The sequence below is a fragment of the Prinia subflava genome, chromosome 6 (genome assembly GCF_021018805.1).
Source record: "Prinia subflava isolate CZ2003 ecotype Zambia chromosome 6, Cam_Psub_1.2, whole genome shotgun sequence".
In the NCBI taxonomy this organism is placed as follows: domain Eukaryota; kingdom Metazoa; phylum Chordata; class Aves; order Passeriformes; family Cisticolidae; genus Prinia; species Prinia subflava.
In genome coordinates this window covers 10,360,146-10,380,810 of record NC_086252.1, presented here as the reverse complement: position 1 = coordinate 10,380,810, position 20,665 = coordinate 10,360,146, and the positions used below count along the sequence as shown (strand labels likewise).

Sequence of the window (20,665 nt, the reverse complement as noted above, 5' to 3'; positions counted from 1 at the left end):
CAATGAGGGGTGGGAAGGTGGTCCTCACCTGGCTGCACCCCCTGCAGCCGTTGCTGGATCACCTCCAGGCGATGGATGTATTCTGTGAGAGACTGCTCGGGGTCCTGAGGGGGCACAAGGGACTTGTCTGCGACCGAACTTGGGGACGGATGCAATCTAAAAACAAAACAAATCATTTTCTCCCTCTCATGCTATGCTGTCAAATACATCCAGAAGTTACATTCATAGAGTCAGGAATTCTGGGCAGAGGAAACTGGAACCACCACCACCCCTTCCCTCTGTACAGCTGTTCCTGGAAACAAGAGCAGCTGCAGGCACCCTTCAGCCTGCTTTGGATCTGCATCAGACACGAGCCCCCACGAATGCAGTCACACCGAGCCCAGCCAGGGCTGCTGTTATAACACCCTGTCCCATCCCATACAGGTCTCTTCTCTTGGCAGGGCTGTCAGAAACACACACAAGCCATGATGCAGGAGTAGGGAGGGGTAGAATTGAGTCTTTTGCAAGCACTCGCAGGTCTCAAACTCTCCAAAACGTTTTGCTAAATTCCACGCAAACCAGAAGACTACCTGGCTGTGTGTGACAACAAACAAACAAGCTGTCCCCTCCACACCACTCAGCCAAGTCAATCCCCCACAACAATCTGGGGCACCCCCCTTTGCAGACTGACCTGCAGTGTGGGCGGGAGGATCGTGGGGACAGCCCCGTGGCCCTGGCGGCGCAGCCGGGTCTGTCCCGCGTCGGGGGAGAGCTGGCACCAACAGCTGGGGGCTGCTGCTCTCTCAGGACTTCTGATCTAGCACCAGAGGCTGTGGTGAACATGAAGGGTTAAAAAATATGCACGAGGAACCATTGAGAACAGGCTACGATAAATACATCAAAAAACCCATGAGGATGACAGCAGAGTATGCTTCAGTTTGGTTTCAAATGCAGGTAAATGCACTTTCTACAGCTAACAGCCTTCTTGGTTTGGGTGGGGTTTTTTTGTTCTAACCCTATTTAACAGAATTGTGATGCTATCTTGTATTGAGGTAGAAAATTCAGCACTTGAGGATTCAAGCTTCTTAGGAATCATTCCACAGTGGCTTTATGTACAAAAGTAGTGCTTTCTTTTGAAATAAGTATTTCCAGCAACTTAGAAACAGTGAAAATTACATAGTACAAGGCAATGAAAAATGCACTATTTAATCTGAATTTTAATTAGCATTGAAAAGGCACAGGTAATGGAATTTTACATTAAGGGCCACAGTTCCTCAATGTTGGGTGCTGCATTAAGATGTTTGTTGGAATTCTTACAAAGGCACTCATCAGTAACTCACAGGAACACTCACGTCTTCCTCAAGTAACTCACATCCTTACTGAACTGCATCAGACCATCTATCCCTCTACTCCATAGATTTTCCCACCTTGGTTTTGTTTTTAAATTAAACACATCACTGAAGAGAAATTACGAAGAAAACAATGTACTTGTCCAAACATGCAGCTGTGTTACCTCCTGTGCTGTGAGAAATGCTTTCACCCTGTGTGCTCTTCCTGCCAACTTTGTTCCACTTCTTCACCAAAAACTTCAACCTTGGTAAGAAAACAAATTTGTACAGGCATTAAAAATAAACAGAAATACATTAAATCTTAATATTTTTTGTTGGTATAGAATCTATTAAGCAACATAAGCAATAATTGCTGTGGCAATGACAGGAGAATTCTTCAAATTCAGTCTTCGGAATGCTGGCTTATCCCATTTTATCCTGCAACCATCTTCGAACTGCTGAAAAGACTTGCTTATTTTGGCTCTGCTCCCAATCTCCAGAGAGCTCTTCCTACCTGACAGGAGGAGTTTGCATGTCCTGCAGCCTTTCCTGTTATTATGGTATTCAAAGACTCTGTGTCATCTCCTGATAGAAGCTTGCTAGTAATTGTTTTAACTAGACAGTGAAATTGCTCAGACATAACCACCTATTGCATTTAAAACTGCTTTTTTTTCATTAAATGTGCTTAAAGCCATTGGGGATGACATGTTGTTCCATGTGCAGCTTGCAAAACCCATTTGATAGTGACAGAGCATGACAGAATCACACCCAATAAAGCCCAGGCTGCTGGATTCCAGAGACCACCGCTCCTGACAGACCACCCAGTGAGACCAGGGAGATCAGGGTCACCCCAAAGGGCTTCAGTCTGGAATGCTGAGTTGTTTCCAATACATTGCAGCTGGGCATCACTCAAGGAGCTTTTCCACTGAATAAAGAATGCTTTGGGCTGGAAGGGATCCTAAAGAAGCCCACCTTGTTCCTCCATCCTCCTGCCATGGGCAGGGACACCTCCCACTATCCCAGGCTGCTCCAAGCCCCATCCAACCTGGCCTTGAACACCCCCAGGGATGGGGCAGCCACAGCTGCCCTGGGAAACCTGTGCCAGGGCCTCAGCACCCTCACAGGGAAAGATTTCTTCCCAATATCCCATCTAAATCTATGCTCTTTCATCTTACAGAAGTTTTTTACAAATCTTTAGAACAGATCAAACTCAGCTAATCAGTCATGCTCGAACCAGTTCTGGAGATGGCTGCTGCTTAATGTTAATGAAGGATAAGCCACAGGAGGTATCAGTTTTTTAAGTTTCCAGGAAAACATCCCAGACAGGAGACAGGGGTGTTCTGGCTTTACCTGGAGATGGCAGTGACGGCTCTGACTGCACACCTGAACCTGGCGAGGGGCCGGGAGTGTGACCCTGAGAGCTGCAGCTCTGCAGGGGACGGGTGGATCCCCATGCGCGCGATCAGAGACAGCGTCGCCTGCTCGCAGTCCTGAAACCCACCAAGCAGCAGCAAGAGGTATTTCTTCTGATAAACCAGAGCCTTTCTAAAGCTCTCTGCTCGGATGTACTTCCGATATAACCTCTGCAACTGCAAAATGGAAAAAAAAAAATTAAAAGTAATTTTTTTTCACAGTTACTGTTGCAAAAACCCAGCCACAAACAAGATGTTTTCAGGTCAAATGTCCAGACTGAGGACACAAGGGCAGCCAAACCAATTCTGAACACTGCTAAAACCCATCCAGATTAGGAGTGTCAGACCTCTTTAAATCTCCTGAATGTTTTCAAGCAAAATTCATACTCAAACCTCTGAAACAGTTTAACTCTTTATGAAAGAAAATACATTTGCTTAAGAAAAATATTAGCCAGAGAGCACGGTGAGAGAGATGCCTATCAGATTTGATTACAATCAAAGTGTCAGAAAAATAAAAAGTATTAAGGATTAGTCAGCAGGGATTAAAAATAATGAGCATTTTCTATTTTCATGCGTAGACAAGAAATCCAAGTCTCCCTCTCATTTAAGAGCGTAAAGAAATTCCAAAGATCCAGATTACTTTTGATGCAAGTTCCTGTCTAACACTGAGAAAGATCCAAAGAAACTTCTCTGATGAGGTACATATGGGGAAAGTTTCTAATTTAAAATAATATATCAAACTGTTCATCTACCAAATCAACCTTTCAAAATAGCAACTTAAAATAACAAAGAACTACAGCAGTAAGTGAAAGATAAATGCCATAATCTGACAGATGCCTTTTTCCCCAGCAGATCAGGTTGAAATGATAGCTCCTGGCTGTGGCTCTGCTGGCTCCCCAAGCTCCAGAGACCCCCTTGGCTGGCTGTCCCCACGGTTTTACCTTAGGATTGGAAGTTTCTGCCACTGGTTTGTTTTCAATTTCAGCATTGGCTTTGGCCAGCTGGGATTCTGCCTGTTTCAGCATGTTCTGCAGCGTGTCCCTCTCTCGCTGCCAAGCCTCTCTTTCCAGCTCTTGAACAGGGTCAGCATCACCTGTGGATCTCATCTAAAACAGAAACCTAAAGGAAGTGAGTCACAATGGGTTTTGCACATTACTTCTACAATCAGATTTTTCAAACTGAGTAACAACCCAACTTTATTAAAGACCAATTAAAACATAGTAACAATGAGGCCAAAAACCAGCAATGGTACTCAGGTGTTAAACAGCACATTGGGAAACTGAAATGCATGAAAAGCCCTTCTGACTTTCATCTGACTTCCTTCTACATCCAGAGGCAGCACAGAAATAGGGAAGATGTCTGTGTACATGCAAAAACAAGTTGGACATACAAGTTGTGAACAATTCTGAAAAATCACACTCAGTTCTGAGAGCCTGTTGTCCAGAGAAGCTGTGGCGGGCCCATCCCTGAAGTGCCCAAGGGCAGGCTGGACAGGGCTTGGAGCAGTCTGGTCTAGTAGAAGATGTCCCAGCCCATGGCAGGGGGTGGGTGGGAGGAGATGGGCTTTCAGGTCCCCTCCAGCCCTGGGCATGCTGTGATGCTGTGAAGTTGAGTTTTGTGAGAAGTCATCCCTTGTAGGAATGAGACCCAAGACTCCAGCTCCAATTCTTCATGGAAGTTCTGCCTTCATAACCTCTTTGTTTTAACTAAAAATCTACTGGTCACCAGTTACATCAGTGCATGATGCAGTAGATCACAAAAGAAATGGAAGATTTTTTTAAGGTAGTTGATGTTTTATCCCTTGAAAGAAAATCTATACATTAGAGAAGCCAGTACAAACAACTGACCCCAGCTCCTCCTAGCACTTTATTCCAGTGCAATCTGTAGTGTCTGAAGGAGTTCTACAGGACTCATCTGCATCTTTGCCCTTCCTGCACCATTTGGCAGCTGATTGGCCACACAGCTCCGTTTGGCACAGATTTTCCAAGCTGACATTTTGCCAGGTGCCCTGTCCAACACTCCCCAGTTTATTGCAGCTCAAGGGGGGAACAGCAGAAAACCCCTTTGGTCTCCTGAGCATGTGGTTCAGCACCCTAAAGGAAGGAGAAATGCAGGGAAGAGACTGAAGGAAAAGGTGATTCTGGGAAAATAAAAATAAATCAAAGCCTGAAAAAAGGGCAGAGAGGGGGAATTGTTTGTGCCCACAGAAGAAAAGCTAGCGAGGTGGAGCTTTTGCTCCTAAGCTCTAGAAAGGCATGTGTCTTTAAAGTGCTCTACTGAACACTTCTTTTGTTAAACAAAAAAATTAAGTCGGGAAACTTGAGTTGTTTTATTTTTGTGTGGTCAGTCTCTGAAGGAGGGAACTCTGCTCCAACAAGAGTTTTGTTTACAGCTGCCAGTTCCAAAGGTTTGTGAGAGGAAGGCTTAACCAAAACAACCCCATGAACTTGGAGAAGAGGCTGCATCCCTCTCCTCAAGGCTGGAGATGATCCATTTGGCAACCACTTGGGTGGCTGCACAAGTGGCAGAAGGAAAATATTAACTGTATTTTGTAAGCAGGCGGACACAGGGAGAGCTGCAACACGCCAAGGCAGCTTGTCACACATCACACTTGTGAACAGAAGGTACAAAAACCTTTTCCCATATCAGACAGTCAAAAATTTCTGTCTATTGCAAGAGGAAGACATAAAACTGCAGTTATTTGGGGAATCAGATGGAATCTACAAGTAATGCTTTTATGGATTTTGTATCAATAGACCTGAGCTTGTTCTTTGGTAATCCTTGCGTTTGTGTAAAGTATTTGCAGTACTGCAAACTTGGGTCAGAACAGCCCTTCTGAGATTACAAACCACTGTGGTGCTTTCTGAAAAGTACTTGGCATTTTGGTGAAAAACAACTGTCTCTGGATGCATGAAGAAGCTACAGCAACACATCCCAAAGCTTGTGATCCTTGGACACATCACATATCTAGGAAAAAAATGCTTTCAGAAGCAGACTCTGCAGTACAAAACAGAGTTGGACAAGAAAATATGTTAATATTTTCCTTACCTGAGATGTAGGAGGAGACAATAAATCTGATTTTAGTTCCCTTAATGTCTGCAGTAGAGAGGCTACAGCTTCATCATTTGATGCAGACCAGTCATTAACCGTTCTGTTAGACAGAAATACCTTTTCAGTATCAGGTTGATTTGTAAGAAGGTTAACACACATTTAATTGCTTCTTCTCATTATCTGACCTTTAAAGTTCTGAGCCTTTAGTTAGCAATATTTACCACACAAATTAGTACAAATACACTGAGAAATGAGCAAGTTGTGTTAATTTTTAAGAATTAAAAAAGCTAAAGGCTCTCAGCCATGACCCACACAAGTTAAGAAGCAGGATGGAAAGCAAAGTGCTATTTTATGAACTCACTTATCCAGAGTTTTATAGATGAACTCATTCAGGTGTGCAGCCACAAAGAGCAGCTGCTGCCTTATCTTCTCCAGCTGTTGTTGCTGCTGCTGCAAGTGGGGTTTTTCAGTTTCTTTTGTCACAGGCTGTTTGGCACTCCCATCTTTGCTTGAGGTACACACGAGTTCCTCCTGACAGTTTGGAGATGGAGGATTTCTTTCTCTTTCTTTTAATGCTGCCAGTATTTCCTGCAGTTCTTTAATTCTTTGTTCATCCCTTTGGTGTTGCCGTTCCAGGTTTTGCTGGTTGAACAGAGTAAGTAGCAGTTAATTGCATCGCACATATATGTAATTATGTGTCACCACAGCTAATTAGCATATCCATCTGGGTGTTCCTTAACTGCCAGACCACCTTTTAAAATATTAACACTTCTGGAGGAAGGCTTAGGGCGCTGCTTTCCAGGGCCACCAGGAAGCCATTCCATGACACTGGAGCGGGCATTGTCTCCATCCAAGGAGAAACCAACACTCTCAAGCCATGATTTGGATCCTAGCTCAAAACGAGGGCAATGACATGAAACCTAGTTTGGTTCCACCCTGCATTTAACCCATATTGATTCCCCACCTACGAACAACCAGCAATTCCCAGCACGGGCAGAAATTTAAAGATCAACTTCCACCAACAATAAACTCAGACACAATTTCTTGAAAACAGCTACATTTCAGAAAAGCTGGACAAGAGCTCATTTAATGCCTTTTTCAGAATGCTTTAAGAGAAGGAATCATTCCAATTGAAGCACTCCATCCAGAGGGTTAATTCCCAAGTGTGTGGCTATTTCAGTGTAAGGCAGAGCATTCTCACCAGTCTCTCCTGATCTCTCTGCCAGTCCTTCTGTTTCTGTAGCTCTGTCTGTTGCTGCTGTTGGTGCTCTCTCTCCCTCTCCTCTTTCCTGTTCTTGTCTTGCTCTTTAAGCAGCTTGAAGAGCGACTGCAGTTGTTCCCAGTCAGCTTTCAGCCTGACCTCCCTCTCCCTCTGGGCCTCCAAGGAGCGGATCACCTCCTGCTTCTGTGCCTGAAGGGACTCCAGGGTGGCTCGCAGTTTGTCGCTGACCTCCCTCTCCTTCTGGGTTTCCTCGCAGCACATCTGCACCTCAGCCTGCAGCTGCCTTTTGGACAGGACGGCCTTCTGGTGCATTTTCTCAATAACAGCCGCCAGCTCCATAGTTCGGGCCCTCTCCTCCTCCAGCTGTGCTTGGAGCTCCCGGACAAAGGCTTGCTCCAGCAGAGACTCCCTGTGCTGGCAGGGAGCGCCTTCCTTCACTCTCAGGCTCAGCTGCTCTGTCAAGACGCGCTCGTGGTTCAGGGAGTCCAGGAGCTCCAGGGAATGGCTCCTCTCAGCGTCCAGGTTTCTCTGCAGCTCCCGCAGCTTGGTGTGCTCCTGGGACAGCAGGGCCTCGCAGCGGGAGTGCTCGATCTGCAGCTCCTTGCGCAGGTTGTCTGCCACCGTCCTCTGGTGCTCCAAGGACACGGCCAGCTGGCGGCTGCGCACCGCCTGCGCGTCCAGGGCCGCCTGCAGCTCCTGGGCACAACGGGACAGCGTTAACACTCCAGCACAAACACCCAGCACTGGGACTGCCTGGCAGTTAGCAGTTTTCAACCTCCCGTTTTAGCCAAAAAGATATTCGAGACTTAACTAGAGTAGTTCAGGTATTAAAAAGTTTAATTTAAAATTACAAGTGTCAGAAAAATGCTCCTTGGCAATCTGGCACAAACCAACAAACCCCAAAATTACCATGTTAATATATCTGCCAGTACATTATTTCTTCTTCAGTTAGTCAGACTCTCATTAGGAAATCACTACTTTTTACATCACTCAGCCCCATTACTAAGTAACATCTGAAGCAGCAATAACCCTGTTGTTTTAAAAAGAAAAATCTAAGCAGTAGGAGCAGATGTAAAGCTTCAGGACTTGGCAGCCCATCTCTTCAAAGCACACAGTAGAGACTGATAAAATAATCACAGAATGGTCTGGGTTGGAAAGGACATTAAAGCTCTTCTCACTCCCACCTTCTTCCATGGCAGGGACATCTTCCTCTATCCCAGGTTGCTCCCAGCCCTGTCCAGCCTGGCCTTGGACATTTCCAGGGATGGGGCAGCCGCAGCTGCTGTGGGTAAGCTGGGTGCCAGGGCCTCACCACTCTCACACAAAAGAACTTCTTCCTTGTATCTAATCTAAATCTCCCCTCTTTCCTTTATCTAATCTAAATCCTTTCCTGTATCTAATCTAAATCCTCCCCTCTTTAAATTCCATCCTAGGTCCATTCTGGGAGCCAGCCTTTCTCCAGAAGGAAAGGCAGGGACTGAAGGGGCAGTTGTGGGGCACTGCAGACAGTCAGAGCTGGCACTGCTGTCCTGGTAGGGAAGTCTGCCCTGGCCCCACCCAGCCAGCACCATCTGTTATCTCCTAGAAAGCCAGGTCAGATGCTAAATGGCAGAAGCTTTCCATGATGGGGCTTCAATTAAGATTTGTGAATGCCAGACTAATCTTTTGAACAGCCATCCCCAGGGCAAAGCACTTTTCTCCTAGCCTTGGCTACTCTTTCCTCCTTGTATGAGCAGGTTCCTGAAAAGGAGGAGGATGGTAGCAGCATTTCCTAACCATGCAGCAGTAACACATACCCCAACAAAAATCACTCACAAACCTAAACACCTACCAGGAGGGTGACAGGAGAAGCCAGACTACAAGGAAACAGTAAGAATTGTGTTTCCTCACTATCAGAAATTTAAGCAAGATTGTTTGGAGTTCTTTGAGAGAGTTTAGTTTTGGGGTTTAGGAAATGGTTTATGTTGAATCTCTTCCTCCTTTTCCATTTACTGTAGGCCTTTTACAAGCACTGAGTCATTGCTATTACAGTCTTGGAGAGAAAGCTGTTCATTTGTTTTCTGTTCTATTTAGAAGGGAACAGGACAACTTTGGTCAACCTCCAAAAATACATATTACATTGAAAAGGCTCCACTTACTCTCTGCCAAAGCTATTTATCATTGGGTGGTTTTCTTTATAATCTCAGAGATCATCCACTTCACACCCTCATGGTAAGTTTGCTCTGGAATTAAGGGTGCAGTTACACAGCTGTGAAATCTGGCTGTCCCTACTCAGCAAGGGGCAGTATGCAACAAGGGAAATGAGAAAGGAAAAAATGCCAAGATGTAGAAAAAACCCCAACAACACAGCATTCCTCCTTGGTTTATTTCTGCACGTGCAGTTAATGAAAGTAACTGAAAGCTCTGACTGTGAAAAAGCCTCTGTGCACATTCAGAAAAGGTATGGGGGTTTTAAGAGTTACCAAACAAAACCAGTGGAGGTGAAGACTGAAATAACCTGCAAGCTAACGTCATGCCCCAGGGGAGCGGGGCGTTACCTCCATGGCCTTGGTCTTCTCATCCTCTGCTCTCCTCTGCTGACGCTGCTGCTCCTCAAACCAACCCCGCAGCTCTGACCCCTTCAGCTGCTCAGCCTGTAAGTCTTCACGTGCAGCTGCCAAATCCTTCTCTTTTTTTTCCAGTTCAACACTGCAAAGTTCCAAACGACATTTCCATGAGCAGAACAGAACATCCCTCACCAGCATCACAGGCAAGACATTCTGGGTTGGTTTCTCTGAGTTCTTCCTGTTGATTTGTTTCTTTAAGGTGGCCTCTATGCTATCTGAAGAGGGTCAGTTTTCAAGTCACAGCTAGCATCTGAAAACATTTACCACCCTGCAAGCCAAGCTAGAATTGCTCAATTTACCAACAATTAGGAGACAGGTTATTTATCCTGACAGAGCAAAGCTATTGTCCTGTGAGACCAAAGTAAAATATTGGCATACAGTAAGAAGGGAGTGGGAAAGGAACATACTCAAGATGACCAAATTTAGTAAAGAAAACATAACCCTGAAAAGTGAGAGACCCTAGTTTTCCTCCCTGTGTTTCCAAGTGCTAGGCCCTTTATGGATCCAATTAGTATAAAGCTCTTTCAGACCTGCTGATAAATCAAATAAATGAATAAATCTACTTCTCACCGTAAATGATTTATTTCCCTCTGAAGCTCTTCCAGGGATTTCTGCAGCCTTTCATTCTCTCGCTGACTTCCAGAAAGCTCTGATTTCAGGGATGCTTTTTCTTGGTTCAGGAGATCACGTGTTTCAGAGGATCTTTTCTGCTCCTCAGAGAGGGTGCTGTGCAAGTCACTTACAATAGATTTTTCCTGCTGAAGCTTATACTCCAGTAATTCAACTAGGATAAGAAAACACTGTAACAGTTATTTATATTACAGAGACCTTGACAATATGGTATCACACTAATTCAAATTAGGAAAATAAAATTGAAGCTGTATTGAAGTGTTCTTGTCTGAAGAATTCATCTCTTCAAACATGAGAGCAATCAGTAGAAAGATGCACAAACACTATGATTCTAGCATTGTGATATTCTGCAATATCACTAATGGATTTTAAACCTCATTAAACAAACTTATCCACTTACATAAACATTTTATGACAGGAATCACTATATAGAACCTGTTTTGCCAGCTCTGCTCAGGCTAGTGAGTTAAGAGAAACAACTCTCCCTAAATTTGGAAGTTCCAGTTTGATAATTACTTGAAAATAATTCATGTACTTATGTCTACAGCATTATGTAAATAAAATTAACAACAGGCTTCTGGATTTCAGAAAACTTCCCTCTATTGGATGGTGCACGTGCTATTGAATGGCTGAATCTGAATGATATGATGGAAAAACAAAAAGGAAAAAACAGCGTTTTGCTTTGAAGAGAGATGTTTATTTTTGACCAAGGTCACTTGCACTTGTTTCTTTATTACATAAAGGTAACCTGCTGTGAAAACCAAGGCTTGCTTATTTAGTCAGGAACACGGTTTAGCAGTGGGCTTGGCACTGTTTATGGTGCAACTCCACAGTGTTAAAGGTCTTATCCAACCTCAGTGATTATGTGATTCTCTACCAGCAAACATAGATAAACAATTCTCTGCAAACAAACAGAGGGTTTACTGTCCCTGCTGGGTTTCCCCCATGTATACACTATTTCAGTTCTATTGCTTTGGGCTATTTCACAGTTTCTCTTTGCTTTTCATAGATTTGTCTTAACTACTGATATGACAAAGAGCTGCTAACATCATGGGCTGCCTGAGTGCATTCAATAAAACTGAGGAATTGTACAGCACCCACTTCTTTGCAGGACACCTGCAAATGTAATGTTTTGATGCCTGTATCCCCAGCTGCCGGTTCTGCTTTTTCCCTTTTACCTTGGAGGCAAAAGGAGCTGATGTGGAAGATGGAAAGAACCGCCAGAGACGGTAGGAATTACCTTTCCTCCGGAGCTGGTGCTCCTGCTTGTTGCCGTGCTCCTGAGCCTTGGTGAAGGTTTCCTGGAGCTGCTGGAGCTTCTCCTGGCTCTGCAGGTGCGCCATGCGCAGCTGGGCTCGCAGGTCCTGGATCTCCGAGAGCAGGCTGCTCCGGTCCGAGGAGAAGAGGTGCTCCACAACCATCTGCCTCTGCTCCTCCTGCAACAAACCAGGGCCTGCTCACACTACAGGGCCATTTCCATCTCTTCTGCAAGGGTAAATACCAAGGAAACTCTTGCAGTACAGGTTTTGTACAGAAACAAACGACTGAGTTCATGCTTCACATTAATGTGAAATGTTAACATTATTTAAAAAAGAAAAACCCCACTTCACCTGCCTCGTTCAGTTTATACATAGCAATTACAACAACCTAGAAAATAAATATTATTGGCAAAAAGCCCCCAGATCCAGAGTTTGTTCAATATATACCTTTTGCAAGAGGTCTGTTAAGTTCTAGACAAATGGGAAGGAGGGAAAGAATTCAACCAAGTATTTCCTGATCACTATCACAGCCTTTCTTGATGGCAGCTAAAATAATCAATAGGCTTTGAAACACCATGTACAAAGTTCAAGAAAAATGCTACCACAACAGAAACTCTAAAGGCTACTGATCCCACACCATCTGCATTAACACACAAGATTTAACAACAGAAGCAATAAAACTGATTTTTTTTAATAAAAGAGAAGGAAGAAGTGATTTATGAGCAGCACACTTTAAGAGCTTTTCGTACTTGTTGTTTCATGATATACTCCAGCTTTTCCCCTAATGAACTTGCGTCACCAGATGCAGGATTGGAGAAGTGAGACTTCAAGTCAATTTGCAACACATTTCTCTCCTTCTCAAAAACACTCTGTACTGCTTGTAGAAGTTCTCCTCTCCAGTCAGCAGCAACACCTGAAGGTTCCTGTTAAAATACGTATTTTTTTTTAAATGGCATCTCTCGCAACCTCTAACCCAGTGTCCTTCATACCACTCGAGTATATCTGTTAATTTAAGCACTTTTAGAAGTGTTTAAAGAGTGCTGTCTCTTACTCCTTAAACATATACACACACACACGTGCCTCATAACGTATTCTATATAAACGTATAATACCCATTTAAATGCATAATATACATTTATATATATACACAACCTGGTTCCCTTGCTTTGAAGGGTGTTTCACTGCCATACCTTGTCTCCTCTCTCTGCCACCTTGCTGAGGTAATCCTTCAGTGACTGGATGGCATCCAGCAGGGACAATCCCTCCTTCTGCCAGCCCTCCATTGCCACTCGGCTCTGAGGGACGTTCTTCAGCTCCCTAAGACCAAAAGGATGCTCTGACAGAGCCAAGATCTTGTGGCTCTCCTCATACACCATCTTCAGCACAGCCTGAGAAGGAGGGAAAAAAAAAAAAAGAAGATAATATTAGGAAACAGACATCAGCATCCTGGCGGTGTAAGAATAGGATGGCACAGTACTAGACAACCAAAGTAAGGTGTCTGTATCAACACACTAGGATGCAATTAAGCATAAATTATTATTTATGCCAAAGGGCTGTACTTCACCTTTGTTTCTGAACCACTTAGCTAACCTTTCCGGGAATAAATTCAATTCTATCAAGTCTGAAGCTATGTTACTAAACCCCAGTGATGCCAGAAAACTGAATTATGTATTTAAACCTTGGCTTAATTTAGCAAATTATGTACAAATACCAGCTCCCAAAATAACCAGTTTTAATAATTTACACAGTGGAAATTGTTTCCTCTGACATTGTCAGGCCAAAAAATACATTTTAAATAAATTCTCTGTTCACAAACTATTACATCATGCACAGATGTTTCCTGGCCTCTTTTCAAGGAAGGTCACTGGAGATTGAAATCCTTTTCTTACACACATCTCATCAGAAGTATCCCAGCCTCCGTGCTCCATGTGGAGCTGTTCCTCATTGCTATGCAGTTCAACAACACAGAGTACTTGCACTTTTTATTTAAATTACTTTTGAACAAACTGGAGTTGCTTTTCTGTCACTGGAATCAAAATAGTGATTACTTCAGTAATCAGTGAAAACCCTTAGTAAACATGAACATCAAAAGCACAGTCAGTATGCACTCAGATCGTATAGCCAGTAAAGTCTACACTGATGCTCCACAAAAGAAACTAAAAACAAAACCAAAACAAAAAACCCCCCAAAAACCAAAAAAACCCCCACCAATACCAAAAAACCCCCACCCAAACAAACACCAAAAACAAACCCCCCCCCAAAAGAACACAACAACAACAAAAAACCAAACCAAAACAAAAAAAAACCCCAAAAAATCCACCAAAACCCACCCACAAAACGGTTTCCTAAGGTCAAATGAAATTCACCTCTTCCATGAAGTGTCTGACACAGAATTTTTTAGAGACACAATGGTTTTCAGTTGGAAGAGGCCTTTCAAGACCATATCTAGTCCAATCTGCTGTGACAGACATGGGGAACATCTTCCATGTTGTGCAAAGCCCCATTCAGTCTCATTTTGAACGGATTCTGGGATGGACTTCAAGGGATCCACCACCTCTCTGTGCCAGTGTCTCATCACAGGCAATTCTGTGCTGATGTCCAGTCCATTTCATGATTTATCTTAGTGGGCAGTGAGGGGAGGCTGAAAGCTCAACGGTTTCCAGGGTGCTCATTATTACACTTTCTAAAATGGGTGCTGTGTTTCCCTTCCCTCCAGCCCCTGGGGACTTTATCTGACTGCTGTGACTTTTTAAAAATGATAGAGAGTGGCTTGGCAACTGCAAAATTCCCCCAGGACTCTGGGATTCCTGTCTTTGGGTCCCATGGATTTACCTATGCCCAGGTTCCTCTGGTGGTCTTGAATGTGATCTCTTACAATAGGAGGGACTTCATTCCTCCAGTCCTTTCCTCACCTGATTTAAAGCTTTCCTGAGAAGTTTGGCCAGCTTATTATCACTCTTGTCCCACTTGGTCGGATGAATCCCACGAGCTCCCCACATTTCTGGCTTCTCAAAGGTAAACCCATGATAATCAAAATTAACACCTTGAGTACTGCACCAGCTGCACAGCCAGGGACTCACCTCTCTCCTGGCCCCCTTCCTCTGACTGGGAGGATAGAGAATATCACCCATGGACCCAAACCTTTGAACTGTCCTGTTACAGTTCTGTTAGACCCCACACAGGCCTGTAGGGTGTAATATATATATATCATCTATAATCTGTAGGGCTCACTCAGCTTGGCAGCCTCAAGGATACCACACACACAAGCTGCTGGTAAGCAACAAACTTCTCCAGAGAAAGTATCTGGATGGCAAGAGGGTGCTTCAGTGCCTCCCAGTGAGGAATCTCCAGTTACTGACACCTGGTGTACTTTTCTGGTGGCACTGGTTCTAGTGTCAACAGATGGTTTCATCAGCTTTGCACGTTTGGCTTTTCCTGGACCACATCAGTTATTCCATGTGTTCTTCCTTCTCCAACCCTAGAGCATCCTGTCTCTTATTAAGGGCAGAAGGATAGGGAAGGATCTTCCTTCTGACTCGAGCAGCGATAAAGGCCTGGTGTCTGTGCCAGTTAGCCTGAGTGAGCTTGAATTCAGCCTCACCTTTCCCAGCATGTCTTCTTCCCTTGTGCTGGGCAAGCTGAAGGACCCTGCTAAGCACATCAGGAGGCAGGATTCACTTTCTGGGAAGGGTATTTATTTTATTTTCTTATTACTTGAGAATTCACTGTAACCTACTGTATTTTCTCATAGATGAGAACTTCTCCCTTTGCATGGCAATTTTTGAAATGGCTGAGACTTGCTCAGCAAACCAGAGAGTTCCAGGCATATACTGTCTTCAGCTTTCCTTACTGACTGGAGTGAGCACTCACTGCTCAGCCCTCTGTACATTGCTGAAGTTGCTTGAACTGGCTCTGAGCTATCCCCTGCACACCCTGCAATGGTTTCCACAGTCCTCCATCAGATCAGGATGACAACAACAGGCACAGGAGCACGATGCCAGCCAGCTATGGCTGCTTCTGAAACAACTTTCTGCGAAGCCTCCAAGGCAAAACAATAAAGCAGAATAAGCAGTCCTTGTATCCCCTCATTCTGAAACAGCACCAGTGTTGTCCTAGCAAAACTTGCTCAATTCTAGCAAGCACCAGCTCATGTCAGTAATGCTGAGATGCAAGGACAAGAACCATCATCAGCTTGGAGTCTAAACCATTACAGAACAAGTTTCAGAGTAAATGTAGCATCTATTTTATATGACCATTTCATTTGTGCTGTCCAGTTTTTAATTTGCTGGTATGCTCGTATTAATCATACATTACCTTCATCTGTGGTGAAAGCATTTCCTTTTCTTTCATTGATTCCATGATATCAGGAATCATGCCCCGGTATCGCAGGTAAGCCATGACATTGGCATCTAGGTGATCTGATGTTTGCAGCTCCTGCTTTAGATTGGCTGCCAAATTTGAGCTGGTATCTGAAGGAAGAGATAACCCCCATCCCCAAAAAGTGTTATAGATACGAAAAGAACTTGAAACTGGAACAACCACTTGCAAAATAACCATGATTTCTTCTGCTCGTAGGAACGCAGGGTCAGATTGAATTGGTTGGCTGAGGTCTCAACTCTAACTTAAACAAGTTAAAAATACTGAGTTGTCTTTCGAACCACAGAAAGGGTTGTAGTTCAGTCAGGACTCACTTGAACCCCCTGCCTCTGTCCTCTATATAGATGAAAAGGTAAAAGCAGGCACAATATACATACATATATATATATATATGCTTCTAAACAAAGAACCACCCCTGCCTAAGGCTGAGCTTTCCAATAAAAGACCCACAGTAAAAGAAAATGGGAGAAAGGAGAAACATGTTTTAATATTGAAGTTAAGAAAAGGTAAAAGGAATCTACAGAGTTCAACTCACTGCTGCCACATCCATCGCTCATCACGGATGCTCTTGATCTTTCATCATCTTGTAAATCAGAAGGGGTTAAAGTCAGATTATCAGCTTCTCTCATCTGCTTGAGAATAAAGTTTTCACATTACTTTGGTTTTCTGAATGTAGCTGTTGGTTTCAGCATTCATGACAACTTGTTGCTAGTGTGGATTTTAGCAAATGTCCACTTCATCCAAGTGTTAGAGATGGCAAATACCATGATTAATGCAGCACTGGTGCTCTCTGGAAGCCATTCCAGCTCAATTTTTTCCTCTTTTAATAGTCTTAAAATACATGTATTTATATTTAATTACTCATCAAAGCAAGGCACAAATATATACAGCCCAAAGTAAATTTTCTCAAGTACAGACTTTATCTTCCTGTGAAATTACAGAATACAGATAATATATGCATACAGTATACAAAATATTGCCATTAAAAAGAAAAGCCTCTATTCTCCAATTTTGAAAGATTCTCTTCTAACACTCAACAAGAGATTGTTGAAGAAGTGGGGAGCTGTTACAGTACACTGAGTACTGTGGCAGCAGAGGTTTTACAGGTTTAGCTCAATCATTGACACATGAAGTGTTATCACAAATCTATCAGTTATTATCACAGTAAGAGAGGACTAATAAGTGTATGTCCAGAACTTCATTGGATCTCCTCCCAGCAGTGTGTAGGTTTCTACAACTTGGAGTCTGTGGCCCCTCAGTGATGCCAGAGGGACAGGGCTGAGCAGTCTTATTTAATAAGAGTTAAATCAGACAGGAAATATCACTTACCAGAAACTTCTTCTCCATGTCTTCCTCATCATCAACAGAATAGGTGCTTTCAGAGAAAGCTGGAGATTTTCTATCTATTCCCACTGCTGCATCCCCACTGCCATTTTCATCCAGATTAGAATATCCCAGGGATATTGAATTACCTCCTTGCAGAGATGACCTTGTGTGCACCATTTGAAAATCTGTGTTTTCACCCTCTGAGAAGGGTGTCAGGTGCAGCACTGGCTGAAGCTCCATGCTTATATCTTGCTTTCTCATGATCTCAGGTGAGCCCCATGAAGACATACTTGCAATTAAATTCTGGTAATCTTTTGGAGTCTCTTTGTCTATGTTCAGATTGTCTTTTGGTGAATCAGGAGTTTGATGAATTTCCAGCACTTGCTGGCAGTGCTTTTTCAAATCTGGATCCCCTTCAGAGCTGCAGATCACGTCCAGCTCCCGGAGCAAGATATTTTCTTGTGATTGCTCAATCTGCATTTTTGGATTTTTATTGTCAATTGTCAAGTCAAGCATAGCTTCATCTTTTTCCTATAATGAAATAACACATATTAATTGTTTAATGGAATTTGAGTACGATTTTACAAACTGAGATGCATGCACCTAAAGACCTTTTAGCATTTATTGATTTTTCCTTCAATCACGTTATTTAATTTTAAGATAAAATTACTCTTTTAATCTGATTCTGTGACTGAGTCTAAATAATGCACTATTTGAGAAGATATTTTAGTTTATTTTAAACCTGTCAACATGGAACTTCTGTTTCATCCTCCATACCTGCTAGTTTGTCAGATACAGTGAGTAACTATCATCAGTATAATTTTAGACCACCATCTTAATCCTTTTGTTCTCTCCATCATCTGTTTTAAGCCTAGTGCTGGCTGCCAGGACTTTACTCATTTTGCTGCTCCTCCAGCTTTCATTGTAATACATTTCATAATTCTCACATTGTTTCCACTTTGGAACCCAAACATAACTGTAGGAGGGGTTCTTTGCTCCCTTAAGAATGCTGTATTCCATTTTTGCTAATACTAGGATGAAGTAGATCCATAGAAAAAGTCTATTGTAATGAGTGCTTGAAGGCATGGGAGTTTATTTACTTTGATTCAACATATTCTCCAATTTTGATGATTATCCCTCCTCATCCTACTTAAAAACTTCTAGCACTTCAACATGGAAACACAAACTGACACAAAAACATCTATTTAAACCTTTCAGAGTCTGAGTTTCTGCTTGAAAAGTGATTTTTAAATCATTTAACTGCCCCCAGCATGCCAGCATTCTCTGATATCCTTCGAAATGTATCCCTGCTTGTATAAACAACATGGTCTAGTAGCCACTGAACTGGAAGTCTGCTGCCTTGTACAGACACGTTCCATGGGCTGAAGTGCACCAATCAATCTGCCTGAGTCATTGAACACTCTTCCCACCTATTCCCTTTTCCTGGGAGATTTCTGGGGCAGACCCTGAATGTACAATGCCACCCAGGCACTGATGGCGTTGCTCCAAACCTGATCTTCCAGCAAATAAAAAAATAAACGCCAGGAGTGATCACCTGTTTTGCATAGCTACACTCTTCATTTCTGCTTTGAAAAGAAACATGTCATTAATGGTTATCCTATCATTTCTTTAAATAAGTCATCTACCTTGGATGATTATTAGAACATAGCGCCAAGCAGGGCCCTGAAAATCCACTCAAGCCTGACACTGAATGTTTTGCCTTTCCTGTACACTCCAACTCTTCACATAAGCCCTCTTAACTAGCACTTATCTCATTGTAAGACAGCCTTTGAAGACAGTAACTTGGTGTATGACAGAGTTCCACAACTCTGCGAAAAAAGGGTCACCTGGGTCCTACTGCTTTCTAAAATTAAGTGATTTAGTAAGAATTTAAGAAGATTAGGTTACTTGGAGCAAATGGTTCCAGAAAAGATTCAGAATAATTACAAGAAAAGAGTAAGAGTAAGTAAGAATTTTTGAAAAGAAAAGGAAACATGATGAAGTGTTTTCAAGCAGTTCTCCAATACGGCCATGAAGAATGGCAGACAGTCATGGTAGCTCATGGTGGGCTCATTGCTTGGCTTGCAGATGCCCCCCTCTCACTCCCCATCCTCAGGAGATCAGGAGGAAAAGAATAAGCTGGGAAGAACTCACAGATGGAAAGAAAGAAGGGATGTCACCTACTAACTGCTGTCACACGCAAAATAGAATAAAATGGGGAAAATGTATTTAATCTGTTAATCTAGAAATATATTCTAAGAAATCTCCCCAACAAGTAATACTATTAAAAATCAAATCATGTACCGGTTTAGCGGTCGGGGAAGCCAATACTCCAAATGGCTGATCAATATTTGATTCCAAGTCCTGCATTCCGTTTTTAAGGGCTACACCTTTTCTTTTACTCTGGCAGAATGGCTTCACAAATTTTGTCTCTTCATGACCTACTTGCTCTGCCAGCTTGCAGGACTCCAACTGTGACAGGATTTCAGCTCTTTCCACTCGTAAGGCTTCCAGCTCTTTCATGTGCGCCTTGATTTCACCTTTCAGTTTTGCGGTGCTCCCTTGCAGTTCCTGGATTTCTCTCAGATAAGCTACTTCTTTCTGACTCAGTGCTTGCACCTGGAAATCAAGTCTAGAAACTTCGAATTGAAGACTGCAAACATCTTGTGCCTGACTTGCACCTCTCTTTTCCAGCTCTGTTTGGAGCTCTGCTGTCTTTTCTCTTAAGTACTGCAGCTCAGTCGTGTCAGCTTCTCTTTGATCTGCCATTGTCTTAATTTGCATCTCTTTCTCTAGAATATTTGCTTCCCTTTCTCTCACCTTATCTTCAAGTTCTTGAACTCGAGATGAAATCATCTTTGTCTCAGCCTCTCTCTGAGACAAACGAGCTTGGGAAACGCTGTATTCTTCCTGAAGTGCCTGGTGCTGGATTCTCAGGGAGGTGAGCTCTGCAACAGACTTCTCTGATGACTCTTGCAACTGTTGGCATTTTTTCTCCAAAATTCCCACTTCTGTTTTGAGCTGCAATTCCCTTTTTTCCAGTTGCTGCTGCAGAGCTTCTTTAGAAGCTGAGACAAGCTCCAGTTCCTCCTGAAGTTCTCTCACTTTGGAGAGTACTGACGTGTTTCTTTTGTTTGGATCAGCATCACCTTGACAATCTACCAGTCCCTTCTTCAACTCATTCTGAAGGTTTTCCACTGACTCTTCCAATCCAACTTCATAGAAATAAACTTGTTTGTCACTGTCTTCATGACATACTGCTCCAAACTGTGCCAGCTCTTTTTGAAGCTTCTCAATCACTCCATGGAGCTGCTCCACCTCTTCATCCTTGTCCTTACGCAGCCTCTCCTGGTCAAGGCGAAGATGCTCAACCATTGACCTGAGCTCTTCAATTTCAGGTTTTTGGTCTCCTGCAACCTAAGCAAAAGGATGAGGACTGAATATTACTGTTTGTAGGCAATTATTATTGCACAGA

The 20,665-nt window shown here is 43.2% G+C and overlaps 1 protein-coding gene across 8 annotated transcripts in view; it reads right to left on the bottom strand.

Annotated features, from left to right (window-relative positions):
• The window catches only part of PCNT (pericentrin), a 71,660-nt gene that overhangs the window by 1,719 nt on the left and 49,276 nt on the right, over positions 1 to 20,665 (bottom strand). For 5 of the 8 annotated variants that reach the window (XM_063400181.1, XM_063400183.1, XM_063400185.1 and 2 more), the window contains 17 exons: positions 19,495 to 20,607; positions 17,194 to 17,721; positions 16,400 to 16,496; positions 15,802 to 15,956; positions 12,678 to 12,875; positions 12,237 to 12,410; positions 11,469 to 11,664; positions 10,169 to 10,382; positions 9,530 to 9,680; positions 6,972 to 7,688; positions 6,132 to 6,412; positions 5,768 to 5,870; positions 3,661 to 3,825; positions 2,658 to 2,896; positions 1,493 to 1,572; positions 671 to 809; positions 29 to 156 (listed from right to left, as the gene is read on the bottom strand). In XM_063400181.1, the coding sequence (XP_063256251.1) occupies positions 29 to 156; positions 671 to 809; positions 1,493 to 1,572; positions 2,658 to 2,896; positions 3,661 to 3,825; positions 5,768 to 5,870; positions 6,132 to 6,412; positions 6,972 to 7,688; positions 9,530 to 9,680; positions 10,169 to 10,382; positions 11,469 to 11,664; positions 12,237 to 12,410; positions 12,678 to 12,875; positions 15,802 to 15,956; positions 16,400 to 16,496; positions 17,194 to 17,721; positions 19,495 to 20,607 (4,678 nt within the window). Of the gene's footprint in view, positions 1 to 28; positions 157 to 670; positions 810 to 1,492; positions 1,573 to 2,657; positions 2,897 to 3,660; positions 3,839 to 5,767; positions 5,871 to 6,131; positions 6,413 to 6,971; positions 7,689 to 9,529; positions 9,681 to 10,168; positions 10,383 to 11,468; positions 11,665 to 12,236; positions 12,411 to 12,677; positions 12,876 to 15,801; positions 15,957 to 16,399; positions 16,497 to 17,193; positions 17,722 to 19,494; positions 20,608 to 20,665 lie in introns of those variants that run through there. The other 3 variants (XM_063400182.1, XM_063400188.1, XM_063400187.1) reach the window with 2 other exon arrangements.